Source organism: Tursiops truncatus, chromosome 21, assembly GCF_011762595.2.
Source record: "Tursiops truncatus isolate mTurTru1 chromosome 21, mTurTru1.mat.Y, whole genome shotgun sequence".
NCBI lineage: Eukaryota > Metazoa > Chordata > Mammalia > Artiodactyla > Delphinidae > Tursiops > Tursiops truncatus.
Window position 1 is genome coordinate 9341356 of NC_047054.1, and position 27573 is coordinate 9368928.

Sequence of the window (27573 nt, forward strand, 5' to 3'; positions counted from 1 at the left end):
ATCATTTTTGAATCAAGCTTGCACTTTATTATGTATAGGCTCTAGTTGTTCTATATATTGAACGTATTCTATTGACAACTTGGGAAAGAGAAAAGGTTATGGTCCAGGATCACCCACTTAAAAACAGTTGGACGATCCTAGGTAACTGTAGGTATGGATTTTCCCCAAGTCCTTCGCATGTAGCCAGTCCTTTGGATATGGGCAAAATTGTTTGAAAATTTATCTGTGTCTTCACAGTTTCCTGTTTCTTCAACTTTACGGCATCATCAGGAATTATCCTCTCACCAAATTATCCAGAGGAGTATGGTAACAACATGAACTGCGTCTGGTTGATCATCTCTGAGCCTGGCAGCAGAATTCACCTCATCTTTAATGACTTCGATGTGGAGCCTCAGTTTGACTTCCTTGCAGTCAAAGATGACGGGATTTCGGATATAACTGTGCTGGGCACTTTCTCTGGCAACGAGGTGCCCTCCCAGCTGGCCAGCAGTGGGCACGTCGTTCGCCTAGAGTTCCAGTCGGATCACTCTACCACCGGCAGAGGCTTCAACATCACCTACACCAGTAAGTGCGCCCGCACCTGCCCCATGTCCACTTCTCCCCTGGTTCTCACGTGTGTGAAGCCCAATGTCAAGGCTGATACTCCAGGGGTTTCATAATTACAGTTTGTAAAATTATATAGCATTATCCTGAGAACCTAGAAAATACCTCACTCGGTCTAGGTTAGTGTCCTGCTCACCCCTATAGTGAGGACTGGATCACAGGTCTTCTCTCTCTCTGGTTTTCCATCCATCCATCCATCCATCCACCCATGTGTCCTCCATGCAACAAAATAGTAAAAAGGACTGAGGCGTTTGGGGTCAGGAGCCATGGATTAGAACACCTGCACTTGGATATACTTAGTTAATTTGGGTAAGGTGGCTAACTTTTCTTTGCCTCAGATTTCTCATTTGCATTAGAGATTATATTTAAGAACATCTGCTTAAATTGCATTGTTGAGGGAATAAAGTAAGATAATAATGTTAAATAGGCGTTATAAGTTATAATTTACTGACTGCCTACTTCTCTTAGGTGCTGTGCTTATGATTTGACAGGAATTATTTCATTTAACATTGCTGGCACTCTGGAATAGAAGCTTCAGATTCCTCATTCTGTAAATAAAGATAACTAGGCTCAGATCACGAGAGTAATCTGCCCAGGGACAGGTAGTAAACACAAGACCCAGGATGCTAATCTAGATATGTCAGAACTGAAAACCTTTTTTATCACCTACGTATCTCATCTCTGCTTTTCTTAGTGAAAAAGTGCTTTCAAACTGTGAAATGCTGTGTAGATGATAGTGATATCTCTCTATACATCTCTTTCTCTCTGTCTCTCTAGTCATCAATATTCTGTTTATTGAATATGTTTATTTATCTATGAAGATATAACTGAAATTTGGGAAAATAAATTGCTTTATAAGTGGTTTTGTTTTCTTCTGTTTTAATACTCATAATTAACATTGAAGTATTTTTTATTCTAGTCTTTTTTCTTTTTCTTTTCAGCATTTGGCCAAAACGAGTGCCACGATCCAGGCATTCCCATAAATGGACGGCGTTTTGGTGACAGGTTCCTGCTTGGGAGTTCGGTCTCTTTCCACTGTGATGATGGCTTTGTCAAAACCCAGGGGTCGGAGTCCATCACCTGCATCCTGCAGGATGGGAATGTAGTCTGGAGCTCCACCGTCCCCCGCTGTGAAGGTGCGGGTCCTCTATTGTTTGCCAGTTATTTTCCTTTGAAATGGTACATCTAATTTAAAAAACAGACAAGCAAACAAACAATCAACAGTATTGGTTTCCTAGGGCTGCCGTACCAAGTACCACAAACTGGTGGCTTTAACAACAGAAATTTATTCTATCCCAGCTCTAGAGGCCGGAAGTCCAAGATCGAGGTGTCGGAAGGACTGGTTCCTTCTGAGGCTGTAAGGGAGAGCTGTGTTCCAGGCCCCTCTCCCAGCTTCTGGTGGGTTTGCTGGCAGTCTTCAGAGTTTCTTGGCTTATAGAATCATCATCCCTGTTTTCTTCATGTGAGAATGTGTCTGTGTCCAAATTTCCCCTCTTTCTAAGGACACCAGTCATATTGGACTAGAGCCCAGTCTAATGATCTCATCTTAACTAATTATGTCTGCAGTACCCTTATTTCCAAATAAGGTCACATTCTGAGGTGCTGGGATTAGGAATCCAGAATGTCGTGGGGGAGTGCGTAGTTCAACCTATAACAACAATGTAGTTTTTAGTTAACTATTTTGTTGCCCTTAGTGTAGCTGACATAAATACTGCCTAACTAATTTTCTTCTTGACATTTCCACTCTGGTTACGTATGTAAGAAAACCAAAAGGGAAAAAATTAAGGAGGATATTACCTTTGATGTTTACTCAGGTAAAAAAAAAAATTTACTTAGAATGTAAACTCATACCCTCCCTATCAGAATGGTCCAAGTGTAATGAGCTAAGAAAGGCCTTTTTAAAAAGTATCTCTCGTAAGTGCCGAAGAAATACAGATACTTTTTAAAAAGTAGACATTTTTTAGAGCAGTTTTAGGTTTACAATAAAATTGAGTGGAAGATACAGAGATTTCCCACACACCCCCGCCCCCCATATATGCACAGCTGCCCCCATTATCAAACATCCCACGCCAGATGGTACGCTTGTTACAACCGATAGACATATGGTGACACGTCACCATTACCCTGAGTCCGCAGTTTCCATTAGGGCTCCCTCTTGGGATTGGCCGTTCTTTGGGCTTGGGCAAATGTACGTGACATGTATCCACCATTACAGTGTCACACTGGGTGTTTTCATGGCCCTAAAATCCCCTGTGCTCCACCTATTCATCCCTCCCTCCTCCTTCCCTGCTTGCTAACCCACACGGGCAGTGGGGCTCTGCCTCACCTCCTTGTTCTGCCCTCAGCTCTACCTCCAAAGTTATTCCTCATTAGTTCAAGGATCAGCATTATTTTAAATCATCATTGGCTGATGCTGCTAAATTTACAGAACGATGTTTCTCATTTCCACAGTTTCATAAATTGTTAAAAATGATTTGCTGGACTGTGGGCACCACCCGGGAGTGGAACCTTGCTAAATTGAAGGGCAAGAGCACAGCAGTAGGACTTTCCTTTTTTAATTTATTTTGATCACATTCTAAATGTATGCTTCTGTATATTTTACATTTTATCAATGTTAATAAATGGCTAGGTTATTATCCTTTATAAATAAGTAAACAATACAATCAGGGTTCTCAGATAAATGGTACTGATAACAGGGCAGGAATAAATATGTTTGCAGATACTGCTTCAGCCAAGCGTTTCGCTTCTGACTTTGAAGCGTGAATAATTTTACAAGAAAGAAGCTCAAAACAAGCAATACTGTCTAGTCTCTGTTCTGTCTGCCACGGTTTTCGCTGCCACTGGTGTGCTTACCTGCAGTGGGCTGTGTGCAGATAGGTGTAAGCTGCAGGGCAGGTAGGTTTCTCCGTGCAGTTGGGGAAAGAAAGGGCACCGGGAGGTGGCAGGTGAGGGTTCCCATAGAGTCAGACAAAAGGAGAAAGTACCACATTAAATGGGAGCAGGCAGTTCTCTCACTGTTTGGAAGAGACCTTCAGATGAATTTCAAGGCAAACCACAGCTATGGGTTGTTAACAGCAAAACAAACCCTTAGCACAAGGACTGGTTAATGGTGAATTAGATTGTTGAAGCTTACTTGTACTTAGAAAATCAATTACTAAGGGAAAGATTTTTCTCTCTTTATTTGTTCTACATTTAACCTGCCTCTATGCTTCAGCATAGATCAGTGTCATTAAAAAACACAAGTTATCTTGAGGGAAAAATTACTGTACAAGAACACATCTCTATGGCAACAAATTTTAAAGTTCAAAGAAAATTGGTGATTTCCTAGCAAATATAAATTACCCAAAGTGATGCAATAAAAAGTACAAAATGTGAATAAACAAAGTACCATAAAAAGAAATTAGAAAGAAGATTAAAGACTGAAAAAGACACAGGCACCAGAGGCATGCACAAGGAAGTTGTCTTTCAAGTTCAGAGAATTTTAGCATTGGGAACATGGTCCCAGATAATGGAAAAGAGGCACTAACTCCTATATCACATTTTATAAAGCCAGTTTCAGTGTGATATACCCAAGCCAGATAATTGCATTAAAAATAAAGCTATAGACAAAATGTATATTCAAGAAGGACTTATTTTAGGGCTTCCCTGGTGGCTCAGTGGTTAAGAATCCGCCTGCCAATGCAGGGGACACGGGTTCGAGCCCTGGTCCGGGAAGATCCCACATGCCGCGGAGCAGCTGGGCCCGTGAGCCATGGCGGCTGAGCCTGCGCGTCCGGAGCCTGTGCTCCACAACGGGAGAGGCCACAGCAGTGAGAGGCCCTCATACTGCCAAAAAAAAAAAATTCAATTGCAAAGATTTTATCATTTTAACAACATTTCAAAATATCACTTCAAACGTATGTGTGACATTCTAAATATGTAGTCATGTTCTTTTCATAAATTTTTTACTTTTCTTTTTTCGTTTCTTTTTTTCTATTACAAATGAAGCTACTATAATTATTTCTATAGATTCCTCTGTGTCAGTTTTTTTCTAACATCAAAATTTGTGTAAAATTTTATAAATTTTTCCAGCATTTTAATGCATATTGCTATTTTTTCCATAAAAGGATATTTTTCCAAAAATATTTTTTTAACTAGGAACATTTTCATGTTTTATTTGATATCTGTAGATTCACAAAAGTGATTACAAAGATGGCAAAGAACTTTGAGAAAAAAATAAATAAAATCTGAAAAATGTATGTGGCTAGGCAGAAACATGTTAAATATGTTATTATTTTAAATTTTCTGTAGATTTTACAGAAATGCGTACTCACTTTTACTGAGCGCCAGGCACATACTTTCCTCAAACTCCCTTTTGTCTATATAATTATGGATGACTGTTACCCAACACTTCAAAAGGATGGATGCACACTCGTTCACGTTTATCGAATTTTATTTATTTATTTTTTTGTTTTCTAACAATCACCAGCAATTTAGTAAGATGTATGTGGCAAATTATTTTAATAAAATGAACACAGCCCAAAGTGAATAAACACGTACACATATTTTAAAACATACCCACAATCACACACCACAGAGTAGTTTAATTTTAGATGTGAGGTAATTTTAAGTTTGTGTATCAATAGACGTTTGTTGACATCTGAATACACGTAACATGTGGGTATCAGTGGAATTCGCACCTCGTGACTTCGTTGTGATGATTGAACGTGATAATTCCTGGAAGTCGTCTGGCAGACACCACTCACTTAGACTGTGCCATTATTACCATTATTAGATGGGAGGAACTTTGCTGCAGGTTGATGATAAATGCCCAGGTGTGGAATATATGTGCTCTGCTTTCAATATTGTTAATTTACTTGGGAATAACTTTTGCTTGAACACTAGAAACCATTAAGTCCATGAACACAGAAGCGAATTCCTGAAGTAACTGAGGTGCTGCCATGGTCCATATACATAATTTGACCTGTTTATACCCTGCATCATCTTTCAGCCCCTTGTGGTGGACATCTGACAGCTTCAAGTGGAGTCATTTTGCCCCCGGGATGGCCAGGGTATTACAAAGATTCCTTAAATTGTGAATGGATAATTGAAGCAAAACCAGGACACTCTATCAAAATAACTTTTGATAGGTAAGAAAAAACTTTGTTTTCCTTAATTTGGACCTGATGACCCATGCATGCCCAATGTTTTTATTTAAATGGATCTTAAATCTTAGAAAGATGACAGTTTTTCATTGGTTCCCCCAAAGGAGTTCACTTAAAAGGAAATAGGCGCTTGCTTGATGAATTCTGTTCTTCTGGAATTTTATCTTCTAAGCCCACGGCTACAGCCCCTCTGCAGACATGGTTGAGGGCATGGTGGCCCAGACAAGCATTCCCAGAACTCACAGTCGCCGGCCCTTGAGTCCACCTCTGGATTTTGGACCTGAGGCTAGAATAAATTCTGCTTGGTGTTTGATTGCAAATAGAGCCTTTTGATCCCTTACATATTTCTAGAAAGCACAGGAAAAGAGTTCTCCCACTCTGGGGATGGCTCTGGGGACTGAAGGGCGGTTTGGGGTTGCAGAGCTGGCAACAGCCTGTGTGCAGCAGATTCATTACCTGTTAATTAGCTACGAGTGGTTCCGTCACTGCAATGGTATTTGGCTTAGCTGTTTGATAATGTATTTGATAATCTAAGAAAAAAGAAGCATGCTATTTGAATTCTCCATGATCAAATATTGTCCAGATTGTCTCAACAATCAGTTTGAAGATTAAGAACCAAAAGTACTTTGGAAGGGACCCACATGCTTTAAACTCCAAGGAAGCATCTTTGTTTAGTGTTTCAAGGTTAATTAATATCTGAGCAAATTGGGCTTTCTCTGACAATGACCTTCTTAACTAGACTGAGTTTGGGGTTCTAGTATTCAGAATACTATAATGTCTCAAGACAGATGTACATTATTATATTATTTTTTAACTAATTTTCTAATTCTCAATGACAACATCCATACAGGAAAGGTTTTTAGCAGGAATTATGTTATCACTTAGTGATTATTTGTATTTGAAGTTATTATTGATATTATTATATCTGATAGGATAATTATAACTCCAGTAGGATAATCTCTCAGAAGAAAAGAAAAAATTGCTTTATGTGTTCATTATATTGGAGAATGGATTCTTGCATATAATCTTAGTCACTGGGAAAAAAAACCTTTATAAATATTAAGTAAATTGTTTGGTTTCTTATTAATTTTTACACTTTCTAGTATTGAGAGGGAAAAAAGAAGAAACACATCCTGATTTCCAGCAGCACAACAAATTTAAATCATTTAGTAAAAATAGTGATTTTACATTCTGGTTTGGCAGAAGTTATTAGCATTCCATTTTCAGTTGCCTGAACAAAAATACTCAATTTTTCTCAATCTTGTCTTTTCGATACTATTGAACTGCGGTATTTGCTAAATTCCATTTGTAAGTACCAACATTTCTGATATTTTCAGACACTAGTGATTATTACCCTGGACATAGTACACCACCCTTCAATAGTGTATTGGTTTATACCTTGAGCTGTGAGCTGACATCCTAATAAAGGATGTGTTTGCACAAACAAATTTTAAATTCCATACTGATGTTATTGTTACACATTGTGTGCTAGGTTGCCAAATGATGAAAAGCATTTATATTTTTCTTTCTGAGGTTACCCTGGAAATCGTCCAGCTCTTGAGGCATGCCCTCTGTCAGTCCTGGCTGTCTCTAAAGATGAAAGATGTGAAAACTTCAGTGCAGATACTTCAAATGAGATTTATTCCATGCTTATCTAGACTTCTTGAATGTGCACTGAGATAACTGTGAAGTCATAGCATCTTTAGAGAACATTTTTAATAATAAAAGACAAAGCTGCCCTATCCCACCCCAATGTCCAGCCTGTGGCTGTATTCTGACCTAGCCACACGCTACACCAGTTGTTTGAATTCCCCTTTACGGAAGATAGAGGGTCAGGGACCATTCTAAGTTAGTTGCAAGAATATATCATTGTTGTGCATTTGCACTAAGAGGAGTATGTGATTTAATGATAAACAGGGCAGGGCCCTTTGATTTCAGCATCTTTTTTCATTGCTCTGTGCCGGGAATCTCAGACAGCCACTCTGTTCCTTCCTCTTCCTCCCCATCAGCAGCATATGTTGCAGACCCTGGAGACCCACAGCACAGGCTACCCTGGAATTCTCTGTCTGAGAGTCACTGATGGATCAGAGGCTCCAGTCAGTTGAGCTGCTGCCTGAGAGCCATGCCAGACACTTGGAAACTGCTTTAGCTCTTTGAGGACGAGATGGGCCTATTTACAAAGTTATCTCAGTGCCTGGAATGGTACCTCCATTTCATCAAAGAGCACCCAAGTAGCTGCAACTGTATATAAATATAATATCAGACCAGATGATCTGGAAGCATAAGTCCTTCTTGGAAGAAAAGTTAAGCACTTTTTGGAAGCTGTTCTAACCTTTTCAGATCATTGAAGTAGTATTTGGTTTCTGAAGCAGTAATGTGCCCGTGCTCTCCCACTGTCACACAAGTTAATGGAGCTTGAAAAGGCACAGAATTTTTTGTTTCAGGAAAGGTATTTAAAGTATTGTCATGTATTTTGATTTACCCTTTTCCTTTAGGAGATCATGTCACTTCAATATGCTCATTTTAAGAAATCCATAATCATGTTACACTTGGGATCATGAAAAACAGTTTGAAAATGTGCCATGATTGACTTACACTAACTGGCGCTTCTCTATCTACTGGCTCACAGTATTTTTATTTTAGAGCTGAGTCACTACCCCTGTTTCTGTCTGTGATGCTACTGGATGGAGTATTGAGTCAGAGGGAGGGATGTGGGGGTGAGTCTTCCCCCCAGAAATAAGTACTGTCCTCAAATACTACACGTGCTCAAGTCTTCAAAACATATGTACGTGTCTCTGTATCTATTTTATGTCCCTTGCTGTACTTGGGTTTTTAGTAAGTGAATGATATTACAGGATGTCTGTACGTTAATGCAGCTCTGCATCTCTCTTCTGACTGGATACGCTTGCCCACAGATTCCAGACAGAAGTTAATTATGACACCCTGGAGGTCAGAGACGGGCCAGCCAGCTCGTCCCCGCTGATCGGGGAGTACCACGGCACACAGGCGCCTCAGTTCCTCATCAGCACAGGGAACTTCATGTACCTCCTCTTCACCACAGACAATAGCCGGTCCAGCGTGGGCTTCCTCATCCGCTACGAGAGTAAGTGGTCCTCCCTCCCCAGGGCTGTGCCCGATTGTCGGGTTGAGTTCCACACACGTGGTCTCATTGTGTCACGTAGCAGGAGATGTGCTGGGAATGCATTTCTAATGCTAGTCAATGTAAAAAACAGCAGTTCTTCCCGCCTCTGTTCACACTGCACTGTGCCATCGTCAAGACTTTCTCTTATTAAGGACAGAGAGCCTTGGGGATTTCTACTGTATGACTCAAAAAGAAGACATATTCGTTTATTATAAAGTAAAATAATAAACTAATTAAAACAGTGAAACGTGTTCATTTACTGCACGATGTAATAATAAATTTCTACTATTAGAAAATATACCTGTTGGCCAAAAGAGCTACAGGGCATGTCACTAAAGTTATATCTCCTGAGCAATGTATTTTGTTAGAAAAATGGTTAGGGCAGTTGTGGTACTTATTTGTGAGTATACATGTGCCTGTTTCAGTCAGCAGAGAGACTGTAACTAAGAGAGAAGGAATTAAAACGCGTTTGAACTTTTACTAAATGACAAATACCTGTTGTTATTATTAACAACTGCTAAAAATGTTAAAGAACAATTATTAGACATATTTAAACACAATTGCTAAAATATCATAATGCAGTGTATTTTGCAAAGCAATCCCAATTCCTTCCCATTTTTGTTTCCATCTGTCCAAATTTGGCTCTTAGCTTTAGCTTCTGAAATTAGGAGATCGAGAGATTATATCATTTGATAGTAATATTTATGCAGGGGTGCTTCTGGAATGGAGTAGAGTGCAGTTCAGCCTGGGAATGCATTTCTAATGCTAGTCAATTTAAAAAACAGTAATTCTTCCGTTCACTGAAAATTCTTCGCTTCCAGAGTGGAATGAAAGAAGATGCATCAGAGTAGCTCAATATGGAATCTGAAGGAATAAATCCTTTATTTTTTTAGGATTTTTAAGGTTGTTCTTTTTCAGAATCTTTCCTAAAATAAACTAAACAAAGTTTTAATGTTGTTGTAAAAATACATATAATCTTATAAATGCATGAATGGGGCCATATCTAACATGCTGAATTTTTCATCTTTTTTTCTTTTTCTTTCCTTCCTTTCCCCACATTGCCCGCTGCTACTCATGTTAATCTTACCCAAACCCTATCCAACAACTAAAATTAATAACCTGTTGTGTATATTTCTCTTTTTTACATGCTTATCTATATAATTATATGCAAACATATATATGCAAATACACATATAAGGTTATGTGTACTTTTTGATTAAAAATGGAATTGTATTAGACTTGTATTCTGATAACAAGAAAATTGATTATTAATGATTTAAAGATTAATTTCAGGTTTAATTCAAAGTTATTATACTTTGTATATATACATAATTTATTTCAAAGTTACATATTTTTAAACTTGTACATTTTAAGAAGCAGAAACTTCTGTATTTCATTCCTTTCTTAACATTCCTTTAAGTTATCACTTCTCTTTGGAGTGAAGATGTGTACACATTACAGTCATCTGAATTTGTACAACTCCTCAGCATTGATCTGCTAAGATGTATTCTCTCCACCCCATCCTGCACATTTTTCTTAAAGCTACATACAATAGGTTGGCCTTTGGATATAGAGTTGGGTGAAACTTAAGAGAATAGATAGTTTTAGGTGCTAACAAACACTAGAACAGAGTATTCTATGTTCTCTCTCTCTTATTTGCATACCACAGATTATTTTGCCTATTTCTAGTCCCTTTTGAAGAAACAAGTTCTAAAGCCCATATGTAGGTAGTAGAAACTAATGTCATTTGCTTCTCTGCCTCATTTATATAAGTGGGTTGTTCTTATTCATGATTTCTGGAAAATCAGGGAAAGTCAGTCACAAGTTCCTATTTAGATTGTCACCATTATATAATATAATATAATATAATATAATATAAATTTATTGAGTAGATAATTCTAACAATAATCATTATAAACTGAAAAGACTGACTGCATTATGTTTCAGGGTTCTTTTTATTTATCCTATATTTGAAAATGGACATGAGTCTGAGTAAGACATGGTATAACCCAGTGATCCTCAGAGGACAGTGCTTTTTGCCATTTTCCCTTCTTTTCATCAGTAAAAGGAGGCAAAAACAAACCCCCAGCTGGTGTGTTTGGAGGATAACTGTGCGAGTGTCTTAAATGTCTGATCCCTTGGAGCCTGGAATTCTTCTCCCTCCTTCTTTCCTGGAAAAGCTGGGGCTGGCTCTGTAGTTCTGGATGAGGGCAGAGGACAAGATGGGCAAGGTTCCTACAGCATCAGACTGTCCACAGCTCTGCCTTAGAGGGGACCTTGTTCTGGACATTCATCCACTCTCATTTGTGGACACCCGGTGACCCTTCCAGAAGACCCAGGCCCCAGACATTCCTGATGCAGTCTGTGGGTGAGAGCATTGACAGGATATTGGGGAACAATCACCAGGAAGGAAGTCACACTGAAGCTTGACTTGTTATCACCTCAATTTACTTATCTCTGGTGAAGAATTCGAGGAGAAACGGGAAGTGAGCAGAAGCCAGTGCGATGCAGGACCTGGCACTTTAATGGGAAGCAGAGCCAGGAAAGGCCCGGCCTTCAGCGCAGTGGCTGTCGGGGCTGTTGCCACAGGCACCTGCGGGCTTTGCAGCTGACCAGGGCCCAGGCTGCCAGCCCGGCGTCCTAGGGCGTGCCTGCCGCTGCTGGGGCAGACACTTTACGGGAGCCCCGTGCCCAACTCACACCCACGTCCTGGGTACGAAGCCTGCCGAAGGAGCAGTTTTTCTCAAACACTGCTGTGCGCTAGTCTTCACCTGGGGGTCCTAGTGAAATGGAGATTCCTAAGCTCGAATTCCAGGTATTAAAGTTGAGCACGTCAGAATGCTGGACCTTTGAGTGAGTCCTCAAGGTGATCCTGAGGGCGGTGGCGTGTAGGTGGCAGTGGGTGTCTGAGGCAGCCCAGGCAGGCCATGGCAGGTGCTGCCTGCCGCACGGGCTCCAGGTGGAGGGGACCTGCAGGTAGGTGCAGAGGGACAACAGAGGTAATGGAAGAGTAAAGGACCAGGAGAGAAGCACAGAGAGAGACAGAGAGAGAGAGAGAGGAGAAAAACATGGGATTGACATACCTTACCAACCCCTTTGTCATTTTGGCCATTTCTAGTACCCTTTGAGGAAATGTGTTCAGAGCCCAATATACAGACACTAGAAAAATAATTACACCTGCTCATCTGACACATTTTTAAAGAGTGGGTTGCCCATGACCTAAGAATGGTTTACATCAAATTTTTATGCCATTTAAAAATCATAAAATAGCCCATCTCCCTTTTGTCTTTCATCAAGAATGGCTGACACTGTAAACCTTTCTTGCTTTAAAAAAATGTTAGTGACCCCACCTCATGCCCAGATGGGCACATGGCAATCTACTCTACAGACAGAGAGCCTTGCAGGGGTGACCACACTCTACTCAAGTTTTGCTTATTTTTGTAGTGGTTCCATAAAATAATGTGAGCCGCTGTAAACGACATTCATTTCAGCTCTTTCTGAACTGTAGGGCAGAAGGGTTGAGCCAGTTTTTCAAGGTTTATTCCTAAAAGCATAGCCAGGGTTGTAGTTCTACTCTTGTACTAAGTTTTAGGAATCGTTGCTCTCGTAAATATAATGTCCATTTACAGTCTGTGCTTTCATTACTTTATTCCTTATAAGGAATGTGGCACAGTTTATTCATATAATAGTAATTGCATTATCTCCCAGAATAATCATTTGTTCTGTTTGTTTGTAGAGACAGCTTTGAACCACACTTTAAAATCATCATAATTGTATAGGGAATTGAAAAATAAAATGCTAAAAAGTGAAAAATAAATGGATATCTCAAGTATATGGAGATTTTCCATTTAATTTTGGCACACTTCTTAGAAATGCTTTTTAATAATGTTTCGAGAAAGAAGCAAGATTTACTAAATGTAAATATATATATCCTAGTATGCAATTCATATACTGTGCAATTTTTTAAAAAATTTGTGGTAAGCAGTGTGTATTTTGTGGTGTGTGTGTGGGTAGATTAGTTTTCTTTGATTAAGTGACCTTTCTTATAACCAGAAAGGGAGACTGGTCAAGATGTAATGGTAGTAAATGCAATACAACTGCAAATTAGGTACAGCACACACACACACAGACACACACATGCACATACACACACAGGAGACAGAGGAAGAGAGAAAAACAGTCAAGGACTTAGGTTTGAATTTCAGTCAATAAGTAACTTGACAAATTTACTTAATTTCTTAGCCAGTTTCTTCATCTGTAAAGTAGGGAGTGTAACCACTCTTTCAAAGCCTTCAGCAGGCTGTGAAAAGTGCCTGCACTAAAGCGTGGCAGGTAAAAGATACCCAGAGACCACGCGCTCTCTTCCTTGGACTCGGACTTCGAGGAAACGGAGAGCTGAGCGGCACTTTACCGACATCAAACGTGTAGATGTGATCTGACATGGACAGTTTCACAGCAGCCGTCTTCCTTCATTCAGCGAGCAGCAAATTTGTTCAGTCACTTATTTGACAAAAGCCAAATGAAAGGAAGTATATTTATATCATGTATGTCAAAAAATTCAGAGCTGCGGTAAGTTTCAGGAAAGAAACAGTTGGTACAGAGTGTAAATATATTCACAGCTCCAATAGGATCCACTGACCCAAATGTTGCACTCAGGAGTCATCCCCACGGGGACTTTCCTGTCTAATAAATGGGAGGGCCAAGGATCACAATATCTGCTCGTTTCCAAACTCAATATTTGCACCCATTATATTGTAAAAATAAATGAATGAATAAATAATGGCGTGTAGTTGGTATGAACAAGCGGTTATGACTTTAATGATTTTACTTATTTATTAGTTCAGTTTTACATGTAAAGAATTCTAAATTTAAATTTGTACGCTTTGGTTTCCTCTGATATGTTTCTCTATTTTCCCTACACATTTTGTATTTCCTTACAATTTATGAATTTCATTATGGACACTAATTAACACAGCATTCGCACATTGTCTAAAATAGTAATTTCTTTTATTGTTATTCACTGCAGTGCAGTGACTGTACCGTCTAGTGATCACAGGACGTCATTTGATGAAATGGAATAATTTAGTTGGCTGGTTTTTCAGGACCCTGGATACCAATTCATTTCTTTGTCAGAGATTCTTCTTTTTAGGAAATTCTGCTATTGATCTTGAGGCTACAAAACCAATCAGCCTGTTATTATGTACCTGCTGTGTTCAGGGCATTGCTGTGTACAAGCTCTGGGCATGTTGTGAAAACTCATAAACACTCCCTTAGAAGGGGAATGTGTGTGTGTGTGTGTGTGTGTGTGTGTGTGTGTGTGTGTGTGTGTGTGCGCGTGCGCGCGCGCAAAGAGGGAGGAGCAGGGTAGGTGTTGGATCTTGGGGCAAACGATGGCCATGCTGCTTTTGGTATATCTGCAGCTCAGGAAGGGGTGTAAGGCATGCATGCATTTGTTGGCATACTTTGCAAGAAGTCAGGACAGTTATATCCTGTTGTTAAGGTAATAGGTGTGTGTTAGTTTTACGATATTAGAATGACTAATTTTTAAGAAAAAATTCTTGGGAAAAATGATGCTATATTTTTTATTCACTTTGCCTCTTTCTCTTTTCATTGTTTTATTTATTTTTTCCTTTGGAAAACTTCACTATGATAGTCTTTTCTGCTGTCTGTTAACCTGTGAGGTGCAAAGTTTGCTCTTTCTGCCAATTCTGAAACCAGATGCAAGTTCTAGGAGTTCCCAAAATGACCCTCAGGTTTGATAATTCGACAGAAGGACTCAGTGAGCTCACTGAAAGCTGCTATACTCACAGTCACATTTGTCACTGGAAAGGATACAAATGAGAACCAGCTGAAGGAAGAGGCACAGAGGGGAGACCCTGAGATTGGTCCGAACTCAGAGCTTCCAGGCGTCTTGTCCTCGTTGAGTCATGGACAGTGTCACCTCCTCCCACCCATGACTTCTGACATATGCACAGCTTACTGCCAACCTGGGAAGCTCATCTGAGCCTCTGTGTCCAGAGATTTTATCGACATTTCATTACATAAGCGTCATGGATTGAATCATTGCCCCATATGGTTGAACTAAGTCTTTACCTGCCCCTGTCCCTGTAGGTTAGACTGAAACCATGTTGCCTCAAGGCACCCCACTTGAGCAACCTGCTGAATATAAACGATTAGGTGTGGTCCCAGGGGCCCACGGTGAATAACAGACACTCCCACCACTCAGCAAATCCCAAGAGTTTAAAGGTCACCTCCTAGGAGCTATACTAGTCTTGGAAATCACATTTCTTACTGAATATTTTTGAATGTGGCTCAGCCATCCTACTTGTGTTTCTGTCCTATTGGATCACATGTTGCTGCACTAAAGAAGAAATCATATCACTTCTTATTTAAGAAACTCACCCCTCCGCCTGCCGATGCAGGGGACACGGGTTCGTGCCCCGGTCCGGGAAGATCCCACATGCCGCGGAGCGGCTAGGCCTGTGAGCCATGGCCACTGAGCCTGCGCGGCCGGAGCCTGTGCTCCGCAACGGGAGGGGCCACAGCAGTGAGAGGCCCGCGTACCGCAAAAAAAAAAAAAAGAAACTCACCCCTTAGTTGTACTTCATGTATTTGACTTAATGAGGGAAGGTATATTCATAAGATACATCACTCAAACTTTGGTAAAACATATATAGTGATCAGAAATATTATCCCAAATATCATTTTAGGGGAGTAAACAGTCTGAATATTGGTAATACTTTAATATTTTTGCTTAATACTTCAAGTCATAATTTCAGTGTTTTGAATCTTACTGAGAGTTATGTATAGCAACAGCAAGTCTTTTTTTTAACGTTTGCATTCCTAAACATCACAATGATATTCTCTTCCCTTATTCCCATTTTTCCTCATCTTTTAAAATATATATTATTCTAAAAATAAAGAGAAATGTTAGAGACAGAGAAAAGAAACTCTTGTAATGACATGATCATCATTACTTAACTTTATATAGCACTTTACTTTTTAACATCTTTTAGCAAAGGCTAATTGTAGCCATCTTGAAAGTGGCAGACTTAAGTACAAATCTAAAAGAAAAAAGAAATGTGGAAATGCAATTTTAGAAAATTAACTCCAGTGTAGTTTTAATTTGCATTATGTGTATGGGCTTGGGTGGATGTATGCAAATATATGAAAGCTGAAGTATGACTGCCAAAATCTATTTGGTATATCAAATATAAAAGGAAAGGGGAGGGGGAGGGGTGGAGATAGAAAACAGAAAAACTTCGACTTTATTTAGTACAGTTCATTGCTTTTCAAATGAAAAAAGGTAAAATTCAGGGAGGTCAGCAAATTATTCAAGATTGGCACTACTTAGCTATCATCTGTAGCTAAGTTTAATGATATACATCTTTCTACAAAAAAAACAGGGCCCAGTACTTGAAAATGTATTGGTTTTCACATGAATGGATTATCGATTCACTTGCATGATTTTCCAGGTCTGATGATGTCTGGGGATATTTTGTATGTATTATGGCCCAAATATATTTTTCTAAAACCCAGGAAGATCCGTGTCTGATGTTTTTTTCTGTGCATCCAGGTGTGACTCTGGAGTCGGACTCTTGCCTTGACCCGGGGATCCCTGTGAATGGGCATCGGCACGGCAGTCACTTTGGCATCCAGTCCACAGTGACCTTCAGCTGCAATCCAGGCTATACACTGAGTGACGACGAGCCCCTGGTCTGTGAGCGGAACCACCAGTGGAGCCATGCATTGCCCAGCTGTGACGGTAGGTGGAGCTCGGCACAACAGCAAACCCGGAAGACGTGCATAGCGATTCTTTAAACAGTCTGGGTGGCATGTGTTTCGTGGGGTGGTAGGATATGACTGAAGTGGGCCTTCTATTTGAAAGCTTGTACACCTTAAAAATATGGCCATTTAGCATGTGAAGTTTACCTGGCAAATCTTCTCTATGAAGCAGAGCTTCTGTTTAGAAATGAAGAACATAAATTATGGGCTGGCCTTCAGTTTCATCCCCAGACACTCAAGCTTGTAGAGCTTAGTGATGCACACATCCTTACCCACGGTGTTTATTGAAGACTACGTGAGACAGCATCATGAGTATGCATGTTCCACCCTGTCAGACCTGATTTTCCTGTGAACCGGTCCAGGCATCAGACAACTTGCTCCAGCTCTGCACACCTGGACTGTGTTGCCACTGACTCTTCCCTAAGGCAGAGCTCTTCCCCAGGGGTGTGGGAAGTCTTTGCTCTGGAGATCCCCCCGAGTGGTTTTGTGTGTGTGTGTGTGTGTGTGAGATACCACCCACTTCCCCTGTCTGCACAGATCTGCTTTTGGAAATCTCAAAATGAATAACATTCTTGTTGATTGTGTGTTACTGTATTATGCAGCTTTACACTATGCAGTTTATAGTTATAGCAAGATGGACGAATATGTTACTTGTGATCATTTGCAACAGTGTCAGGGATTTTGTCTTTGGCCATGAATATAACCACGTGGTTATATTCATGACCAAAGGCCATGAAGAATATACATATATTAATATATATAAAATATATCTGTTTTATATATATAATAGATATACATTCTTATATATATTTCCATATAAATATTATATATATTTCCATTTCCATTACTTTTTATAGACTTTAGGCATTTCCACTCAAAGATGATATATTGATATATTCATGAAAAACCTTGACTTCTTCAAAATGATTCACCAAAAATAACAGGGTTTAATGGGACAATTATGCTTGGCTACAGACCACTCAAGACCTTTGACCTTTGTCACCAGAGTATTAACCCAAACAATAACTGGTACTTTGGGAGAAAGACTGCAAAGTGCAGGTGGACAGCACACGGTGGTTGGAGGGTGTCTGAAGAAGAATGAAGAATCCACAAAACCAGGAGAGTGGAACACTGCCCTCTGGGCAGAAGCAGATGCAGGTTGAGCTCTCCATCTATGGGGCCAGCATATCAGAAGCCACAGAAGGAGATGCAACCTGACGTGAAGCATTAGCTATGCGAGGCAAGGGGTGAGCCCTGCTGGGGAGGGACCCCTAGGTGCATGTGCCTACTTTTACTTTCCTTAATAGGGATCTGAAAGAGTTCCAGTTTTGTGCAGAAGATAAGCTGAGACATTTTTCTTTTCCTGCCATAGGTTATAACTCTACTGTATCAACTCCAGTATTTGCCTGGGGAGAATGTTGTAAGAACCCAAATAATTGTCATATTATGTTGACACCACTTTTCTATTTACCAATCTCAAATGAGCTGTTAATATAGAAATATGTATTGTAGCAGGGCAGCCTGTAGAGATGTAGAGGATTGTCAAAAGGTATATTCCTTACTACTCAGCCATAAAAAAGAGTGCCATATTGCTATCTGCAGCAACATCGGTGGATCTAGAGACTGTCATACTAAGTGAGGTAAGTCAGGCAGAGAAAGAAAATACCATATCACTGGTATGTGGAATCTTAAAAATTGATACAAATCAACTTTACAAAACAGAAACAGACTCACAGACATAGAAAACAAACTTATAGTTACCAAAGGGAAAAGGGGAGGGGCAAGGGATAAATTAGGAGTATGGGATTAACAGATACACACCACTATATATAAAATAGATAAAAAACAAGGGGAAGGATTTACTGTATAGCATAGAGAACTATATTCAATATCTTGCAATAAATCATAATGGAAAAAGAATCTGAAGCTATACACCTGAAACTAACACAGTATTGTAAATCAACTATAGTTAAATCAAAACATATTTTAAAAGGTATATTCCTAATTCCCCTTATATTCAATTCAATATTTCAATGAAAGAAAGTGGCAGAAATTGCCCAGGTGTACATAGGTGCATAACTACAACATGGACCACAAGCACCTTGGCCCCACATTTGCCGTACATGAGGATGTATCAGAGCCAACTGCTTCCTTCAAAGCAGGTGAAAAGGGACGAAGACTTGCAGACAGTAGTTATGAGTAAATTATTCTAGGAAGATGTGTCTCCTTATTTGCATTCTTTTTTATATTAGACCTTAAATAAACTCTAAAATAATATATCACCTTAACAAATATATAGAGAACCATAATATAAATGAATCTACCTATAGAAAATATCATACTTAATAGTAAACTATTACAAAAAGTCCCACGAAATTCAAGAACAGAACAACTTTCTCAGTATCAGAAATGTTATTTGACATTGCCCAGAAGATCTTAACTAAGACAGTAATTTAAGAAAATTATATGAATGATAAATGTTAGAAAGAGAATATAACCATTAGCAATAATAAGGGTTCAGTATGTGACTGCATTCAGGATAAACATAAATCAGTATATTTCCACAAAGAACATAACATATTAGAAGTATAATAAAATACATATATAGAAAATAAAACCCTAAAAACTGCCAGGAATATATCTAACAAGAAATATGAAGGCTTATATTTTTTAAAAATTAGAAAGTTACAATATAATACAAAAGAATAACCTAGAAATGGAAATACATATTATGTTTCTACATGGGAAGAATGAAATTTAAATGTACAGATTTTCTACAAATAGAGTTTAAAGTTCAATCAAATCTAATTAAAATTAATTTGGGTTTTTTGTAGAAATTTATAGACATTTAAAAATTAATCCAGAAGGGTAAAGTCTGCAAACAGCTAAGAAATGCATATTTTTAAGAAAGATAAGGAAGGGCTATACCACTTAGTATCAAAGAATACTGAAAATTAATGATTGATTAAAACAATATGAAATCAGTGCAGAAATACAGAAACAGATTAATGATACAGCATAGGGATCCTAGTAACGTATCTGTGCCCATATAGGAACTTAATTTATGAAAATTATTCCAAATCAGCGAGAGGGGATGACATATTTAATAAATAATGTTGGTCAAATGGGATATCTGAGTGGGGTTTAAAATGTTAAAAAAGTAAATCAAAGTTACACATTAAAGATAGAAACAAAGATTCAAAACTTCAAATCATTATGTGACAATTAGTCAAATATTATTAAGACAACCTTTTATTGAATATTTATTTATTTACACAAATATAAGCTCAGTGAGTTTTCCCACAAGAAACACATCTGTATAAGATCAAGACCACACAGATCAGTAGATGAACGTGACCAGCACCCCAGGAGTCCCCTCCCAGTCACTGCCCTACAAAGGCTACTGCTCCCTTGATGCTCTAAAGATTCTATGTAAAGGAAATCATACAGGATGTGTACTTTGCTGTGTCCCGCTTCTTCCACTCAGTCATACACTTGTGACATCATCCAAGTCATGACATTTAGCTGCACTTCCTTCATTCTCGTCATCTATGTTTTATTGTATAAATATACCACCATGTTTTATTCCATGATACTCTGTATGAAATTTGAGTTATTTTGAGCACCCTTTCATGCTTTTTTGGCCAAGGGAATAGCCTCCTCCGCGAAACACTTGTTTTTTCCTCCTATTTATACTGGGTCACATACCTTTTTCTTATTGAATTGTAAGCATTGTTTGTATATTTGGAGACCGCTCCTTTGTTGGATCGACGCATTGTGAATGTTTTCTCTCACTCTGTCTCTGTCTTCCTCCTCTTCTTGATCTCTGTTTTTAAATTTTTAAAATCTTTTTATTGGGGTGTAGTTGCTTTACAATGTTGTGTTAGTTTCTGCTGTACAGCAAAGTGAATCAGTTATATGTATACACGTATCCCCTCTTTTTTGGATTTCCTTCCCATTTAGGTCACCACAGAGCATTAAGTAGAGTTCCCTGTGCTATATATAGCAGGTTCTCATTAGTTATCTATTTTATACATATTACTGTATATATGTCAATCCCTATCTCCCAATTTATCCCACCTCCCCTTTCCCCCCTTGGTGTCCATACATTTGTTCTCTATGTCTGTGTCTCTATTTCTGCCTTGCAAACAGGTTCATCTGTACCGTTTTTCTAGATTACACATATATGCATTAATATACGATATTTGTTTTTCTCTCTCTGACTTACTTCCCTCTGTATGACAGTCTCTAAGTTATGACCCAGCGATCCCACTACTGGGCATATAACCTGAGAAAACCATAATTCAAAAAGACACATGCGCCTGAATGTTCATTGCAACACTATTTACAGTATAGCCAGGTCATGGAAGCAACCTAAATGTCCATTGACAGATGAATGGATAAAGAAGATATGGTACATATATACAATGGAATATTAGCCATAAAAAGGAATGAAATTGGGTCATTGGTAGAGACGTAGATGGATCTTGGTCTCTTTTTGATGAATAGAATGTTTTCATTTTAAAGTAGTCTAATTGTTCAGTGAATTCATTGGTGGTTGGTGCTTTACAGGTAGTGTTTAAGAAGCCTTGCTACCTGCAGCGTCATAATGATATTCTATTGTTTTCTTTCAGAAAACTTTAAAACTTTTAAAGCTTTATTGAGATATAATTAAAATTCTATAAACTGCCTGTTTAATGTTAAAAATTTAATATGTTCTGAGGTATGTATACATCCATGAAACCATCACTGTGATTAAGAACGTTTTCATCACCCCTGAAAGCAAACACTAATTTATTTTAAATTTCAAATATATACTTTAAATCCATCTAATTTTTTGTTAAGTTAATATGTAGTGTCTAGATCCATGTTTTTTCCCCAGTAGGGCTTTCCAATTGAGACAGTGTTATTTATTGGAAAGATCATACTGTCTCTTCTCTGATGCACTATTTTGTCACACAAGTGACTATATAAGCATGAGTCATTGGTTTTGTCCTTTTGTTTGTTCCTTGAGAAATTTTACTTTTTAATTCTTGGAAAACCTTCTAAAGAAATATAGAAATAATAAAAAACATTTACATTTCACTATATACAAATTAAAAGTTCCATTAAAATTTTTAAAAGGTAAAAGAAAAGGGTCAGATTACAGAAAATAATTGCACTGTCCATGTAATATGATTCTAAATAACTGTGTCCTGTAAATGAATGGGAGAAGAACAACAACACAAACAAAGCAAGAGGTCTATGGGGGAAACACACACATAGGCGATTCACAGAAGTACACAAAAGGTCAAAAAATGGTTTAAAATATGCCCATTCTGACTAGGAATCAGGAAAATGCAAATAAAACACAATAGTTTTCCTCCCTTGTTGCATTTGCAAAAAAAGTAGAAAGGTCATATTACTCTATTACTATATCATTGTGGGATTAGGGATCTGCATGTTCATTATACACTATTACTAGGAAACTTAAATAATAACACTCTTTGAAGGAAAGAAAAAGCAAGTCACAGAACAATGTGTGTCATGTATATGAGCATGTACACATAGGTAATTACAGACACACTCACAGTATATGCATAGAAAGTGACTGGAAATAGATATTCTAAAGTTATAACTATAATGCTTTCCTTTGGGGAGGTTAGTAGGCTATCGGGGAGAATGAAGAGAGACTTTTTTAGCTCTCCATTTTATGGTGTTATTTGAATTCTTATTACCTGTTTTATTTTTGTATTAGAACTCTAATAATAAAAAAGTAAATACAATTCATGCTTATGACTACTAGAGAGTGTCAGAAGGCTACTAGCTACTGGACTAATGAAAAATTTGTAAAACTCGAGAATGTCATAAATATCAGTACTATACCAAAATATTTACTCCTTATTTAGACTTCTTTATTAACAACAGTTGTACTAAGAACACTAAGTATGGTAAGGGCCTAACCCTTAAAATACTTCAGTGTTATTCACACATAACTGAACATCAATCAATATATCACTTAATCCAAAATTTGTGATAAGTTAATCATATGACTAATTCTATTGAAATATTTACATTATATACAAACGCATGGCTTCATTGGATGTTATTGTGCAGTTTTAATTGTTCTTTTTGGACTAGAGCTAAAAATGGAATTTAGAAGTAGAGCACATATCAGCTGCTCTCTTTTTTACAACTTGAATTTGAGGTAGGCCAGTTGAGCGTCTACTAAAATGAGGCTTCTCCAGTGATTTTCATTGCAAACTTTTCAGCCTGAGCTGGAGAGATTGAAAATGTAAAGTCCTCTGATCATGACTCCACCACTCTACAGAGGTGGGAAATGGCACCTAGTTCATCATAGAAGACACACCAGTCATCAAATTAGCTAGAATCTTGATTTGGTGAAGAAAACTGACAGGTAAAGTGAGAGTCTTATCCTGACCCATCTGAGATTTTTCATTTTGACTTTGAATGGATTCTTCTCAAAAGAGAACAACATATACATGTTAAAATACTCTCTGTGTATTCTTGATTTAACACTGGCAACTTACTTTGTTTAAATATTTTAATAGCTATCCAAGATTATTTCCTACTTCCATCTAGCCAGCAACCTGGGCGTTTCATTACCTGAGTCATCCTCATCCGCCGAGGCCAGGTTGCCCGCAGCCTTCACCAGAATTCTTCTGGAATTGCTCCAAGTCGCCAGCACTACTAACTTTCCTGACATCCATTTCTCCTTATTTGCAGTTCCATAAAGTTTAACTTTAAAATGTATAATATAATCTAATCATATATAGTCTTAGTTCATTTGGACTGCTATAACCACATGCTACAGACTGAGACGCTTATAAACAACAGAATTTATCTCTCACTGTTGTGGATGGTGGTACTCCAAGTTCAGGGTGCCAGCATGATTGACTTTTTGGGAGGGCCCTTCTTGGGTTGCAGACAGCCATCTTCTCAGTGAGTCATCTCATGGTGGAAGGGGCAGGGAAGCTCTGTGGGGCCTCTTTTATCAGGGTACTGATCCCATTAATGAGAGTTCAGCCCTCATGACCTGATCACATCAGAGGCCCCACCCCTGATACCATCACATCAGGCTTTTTGATTTCAATGTGAGTTTCGAGGATACAAGCATTCAGACCATAGTATATACATATATACACATGCACATTTAATCATTTAATACAGTCTTCTCAGTTTAAATTCAAGCTCCTAGAGAATAGGAATTGAAGAACTCATCTAAAATACAAGCCTTGGGCTGGGATTCCAGTGATGAGTAGAAGTTCCCAAAGTAGCCAACTTGCGAAGAAGCATTCTAGGCAGAGGAAATGAGCAAACTCACCTGAGTTGATTGACATGGAACATTCTGCAAACTCCTGCAGGGTTAGTGAAGGAGAGTGAATGGAAAATGAAAAGAATGATCAGAAGGAAATTATCTAGGAGAAATGGTGTGGCAACAGACTGCAAAGGGCCTTCTGTGCTTTGCAGATATCTGAGATGCTGTTTGTTTTCCATAGAAAATGCATTTTATCTTGTGCATTTTATCTATTGTTGTCTCCCAGTTCAAATTTATGTAAATTTGGAGTTTAACCTCTCTAATGAGATTGGTAACATAAACTATTTGCTTTGCTTATGCTTCATTGGAACCTATCTCAGCTAATAATAAATGTTTGATAAAAAGCTATTAATAAATCTGCAAACTTTGGGAGATTTTAGAGTTTGATACGAGAGTTTTAGTCAGTCACGGTTGACTGTTTTCATTTCACCTTAAGAACTGTTATTGTTGCCTTTGCAAATCGTAAGCAATCTCTTAAACCCCATGGGTTTTTATTGTGACAAATGATACATCAATAGCATATTTAAACCTTTAAAAATTCATAGCTCTCAGAAAGGAAAGAAGAAATCAGAATTATAATATTTCATATCACCCTGGAAAAAGGTAAACTCTATCAATATCTCTCACATCATAGCATTGCTGCATTTTTTTCTATTTATGCTTTAGATACTCAGGGTTTGAAGAAGCAAAGTGAACATTGCAATAAATTGACCTCCTTTTATTTGGTGAAAGACAAATGCAAGGAGAACTTTGGAAAAATTTCTTCATTAAATAAATATTTTTGTAAACTCTTTACCCTTTCCACAAGTATTTATTGGAAAACTACTGTATTTGTAGGCACACAGTTGACAAGTTCATAATCTATTAGAATAGACAGAAGAAATACTTATTTTTTTAAGTCATCCAATGAAGTAAATGCTTTATTAGACTCAGGAAAAATGATTGAGAATAAAGAGATAAAAAATTTGGAATCTTGAAAGGCTTTGAAGGCAGCTTTCCTGATGCATCTTTAATAGTAAGGTTGAGAGGAAAGAAAAGATTGAAAGTGAAGAAATAGTAAGAATCAGGCATAAAGAGGGCCTGGAGGATTTGGAGGATAGAAATGTATTTGCTGAGAGTAGATGCTGATCAAAGATAGTTCAGAGGCCTTTCATGCTAGTCCTGTGAGCACGGCCCCAATTCTGTGGGTGAGAGATTTGAGACTGCCCTGTTCTGTGTTCCTACGGGGGGGCCCCAGGGGTTTCTTTGAGGTGGAACCGAGGACAGTGGCAGGGCTGAACAGCTCTGATTATCCCCGTCTGTTATTGTAGGGTTCCCTGTAAGAGTTCTTTTGAGTAAAGGATTCCAGTATAAATGAATGAATGAATAAAATCAATGACTTCTGTAGGGCATGGGGAGTCCACGAATAATTTGAAATGGAAAGTAACCCCATTAAGTTTTTGCTTTAAGTAGAACTTTATAGTAGTTTAAGGAAGTAATGGGGAAAGAGAAAAGAAACAAATCCGACAGTGTACCGACCGTATGCTTTCTCGTGTTAATCTCTTCAAGGAAGAGACAAGAGTAAGGGAGCAGGAAATCAGACAAAAATGACCCGAAACACGCCAGTTACAGGGCGTTGCACAAGTGGGGAGCGGATGGAGGCGTCATCGTGGAGATGCGGCTGGTGGCGGGGGGGAAGGGACCCAAGGGTGTCATTCTGAGATACTTAGCCAGCTGTCTGTAATTCCGCTGCGTTTGAGAAGGAAGTCAGGGCCGGAAACGTGAGTCTGCAAGCCGCCAGGTGTCCGGTTAGAGCAGGTGGCGCAGGGCAGCCAGTGTTTTCCAGGGAGAGAAGAGTCCGCCACGCCTGGGCCCTCTGCTCGCACCGCCGCCTCCGCGTGCAGGAGCCTCAGCTCCTGCCTCCTCCAGTCCAGGCGGCGCGGACGCTTACAAACAAGCATTAAAGCCACGTCGTTGGTTCTTTGAAGCAATGACTGCCCTGTTTGCAGACTTGAATTCATTGGAAGACTTTGTGCAGGATCCGAGACGGTGCCGGGGCAGGATGGGAATGATAGAAGTTGATAACTACAGAATCCATAGTGCGAGGGCTGTACTTAACAGACCACTAGGAACCCAAGGACCTTACAGTAAATTGGCAGCCGCTGCCCTGTCACAGAGCAAACTGTTAACACTGGGCTGACTCTGACCGTCTATCTTCCCTCCATCCTTTCATGGCTTACTCAGTGTTCATCATCCTGGGAGTGAACAACTGCGGGGCCGTGTGTCCATCACTTTGCTGCTTCGCCAGCCTCACCGTACTCTCATCACCTAGACTGCCTTTGAGTTTAGAGAACAAGATTCTTGTTCTTAGAATAAGTCATTCTTCGCTATATTTTTATAAATTATTTGCCTTGCCCACTAGAAAGTAAACTTTTGAAAAACAGGACTTGTCTGTCTTTCATAAGAATATCCCAGGTTTTAGTCTTTTTATCTACACCTGCATTCACAGTGTTGAGATGATGTCATCTTTCTACCCCTCGGTCAGACCTCTCTCATGGGATTGAGACTTGTGTATCCAATTGCAACACCAACCATTCTACATGGATGTCTAGTAGGCCTCGAGCTCGTGTATCCAAAACTGAACTGATTTACTTTCAAAACCTGATTCTCCCGAAGTTTTTCTGCATCTTCAGTTTTTCACACTTAGCCTTAAAACCTCACAATCATCCCCAAATCTTCCTTTTTCTTCATGGCACCCACATCTCACTGACAAGAAAATCCTATTGGCTCTACCTTCCAAATATGGCCAGGTTCTGACCACTTCCCACCACCTCTGCTGCTGACGTTCTGGTCCAGAATCTTGTCTGTTTCACTCTCTGCCAACCACATCCTCACACAGCAGCCTAGCGCTCAGGCTGAAGTCCGAGCTGGCCCGAGTCATCCTCTGTGCAGGAGCCTCGGGTGGTCCTTCATCTCACTGAGACACATGCCAAGGCCTGGACGGGATCTGCCCCTTTAAACCTGGCTCCCCTGAGCCCTCCATCCTTACCCTCCCAGACCCGTCGCCCTCCCCCCAACCCAGCAGCCCACTCTAGCTCTGGGCCTTAGTCTTTGTTGTTTCCTCTCCCCCCAAGTTTTTCCCCAGATTATCAAGTACTTCCTTCTTCTGTCTCAAGTCCTTCTTCACAGGCCACTTCCTCAGTAAGACTTCCCCCACACCCCATTTATGCTGCCCCCAACTCCACACCCATCTTAGAATATCCCATTCTTCTTTCCTTCTTAGATTTCTTCTCTGGCATGCATCATCTTCCAACATGGTATAGACTCAGCTCTTCATATTATATTCTCTCCTCTTCAACTGGAATGTATACTCTGCCAGGGCAGAGACTTTTGTCCATTTTGCTCATAAATAGTGGGTGCTCAGTAACTATTTGTGAATAAACTAATTTTAAATGCTATGTTAATGTTACCATTTCCATAAGAAGATGAATCAATGTAATTTTAAGATGTGAACACTTTAAACTGTTAAATTATTCTAGAACTCATTTTAAAAGTTTCTATTTTGCTGATTTTTACCTAGCTCTTTCCATTTGGTTTGCATA

At 39.0% G+C, this 27573-nt stretch overlaps 1 protein-coding gene across 2 annotated transcripts in view; it reads left to right on the top strand.

The window, feature by feature from the left end:
• Positions 1-27573, top strand: part of CSMD1 (CUB and Sushi multiple domains 1) — a 1403311-nt gene that overhangs the window by 1078913 nt on the left and 296825 nt on the right. For both annotated transcript variants that reach the window (XM_033848938.2, XM_073798556.1), the window contains exons 13-17: positions 238-564; positions 1545-1739; positions 5594-5732; positions 8663-8850; positions 16466-16654. In XM_033848938.2, coding sequence (XP_033704829.2) covers positions 238-564; positions 1545-1739; positions 5594-5732; positions 8663-8850; positions 16466-16654 — 1038 coding nt within the window. The remainder of the gene's footprint in view (positions 1-237; positions 565-1544; positions 1740-5593; positions 5733-8662; positions 8851-16465; positions 16655-27573) is intronic.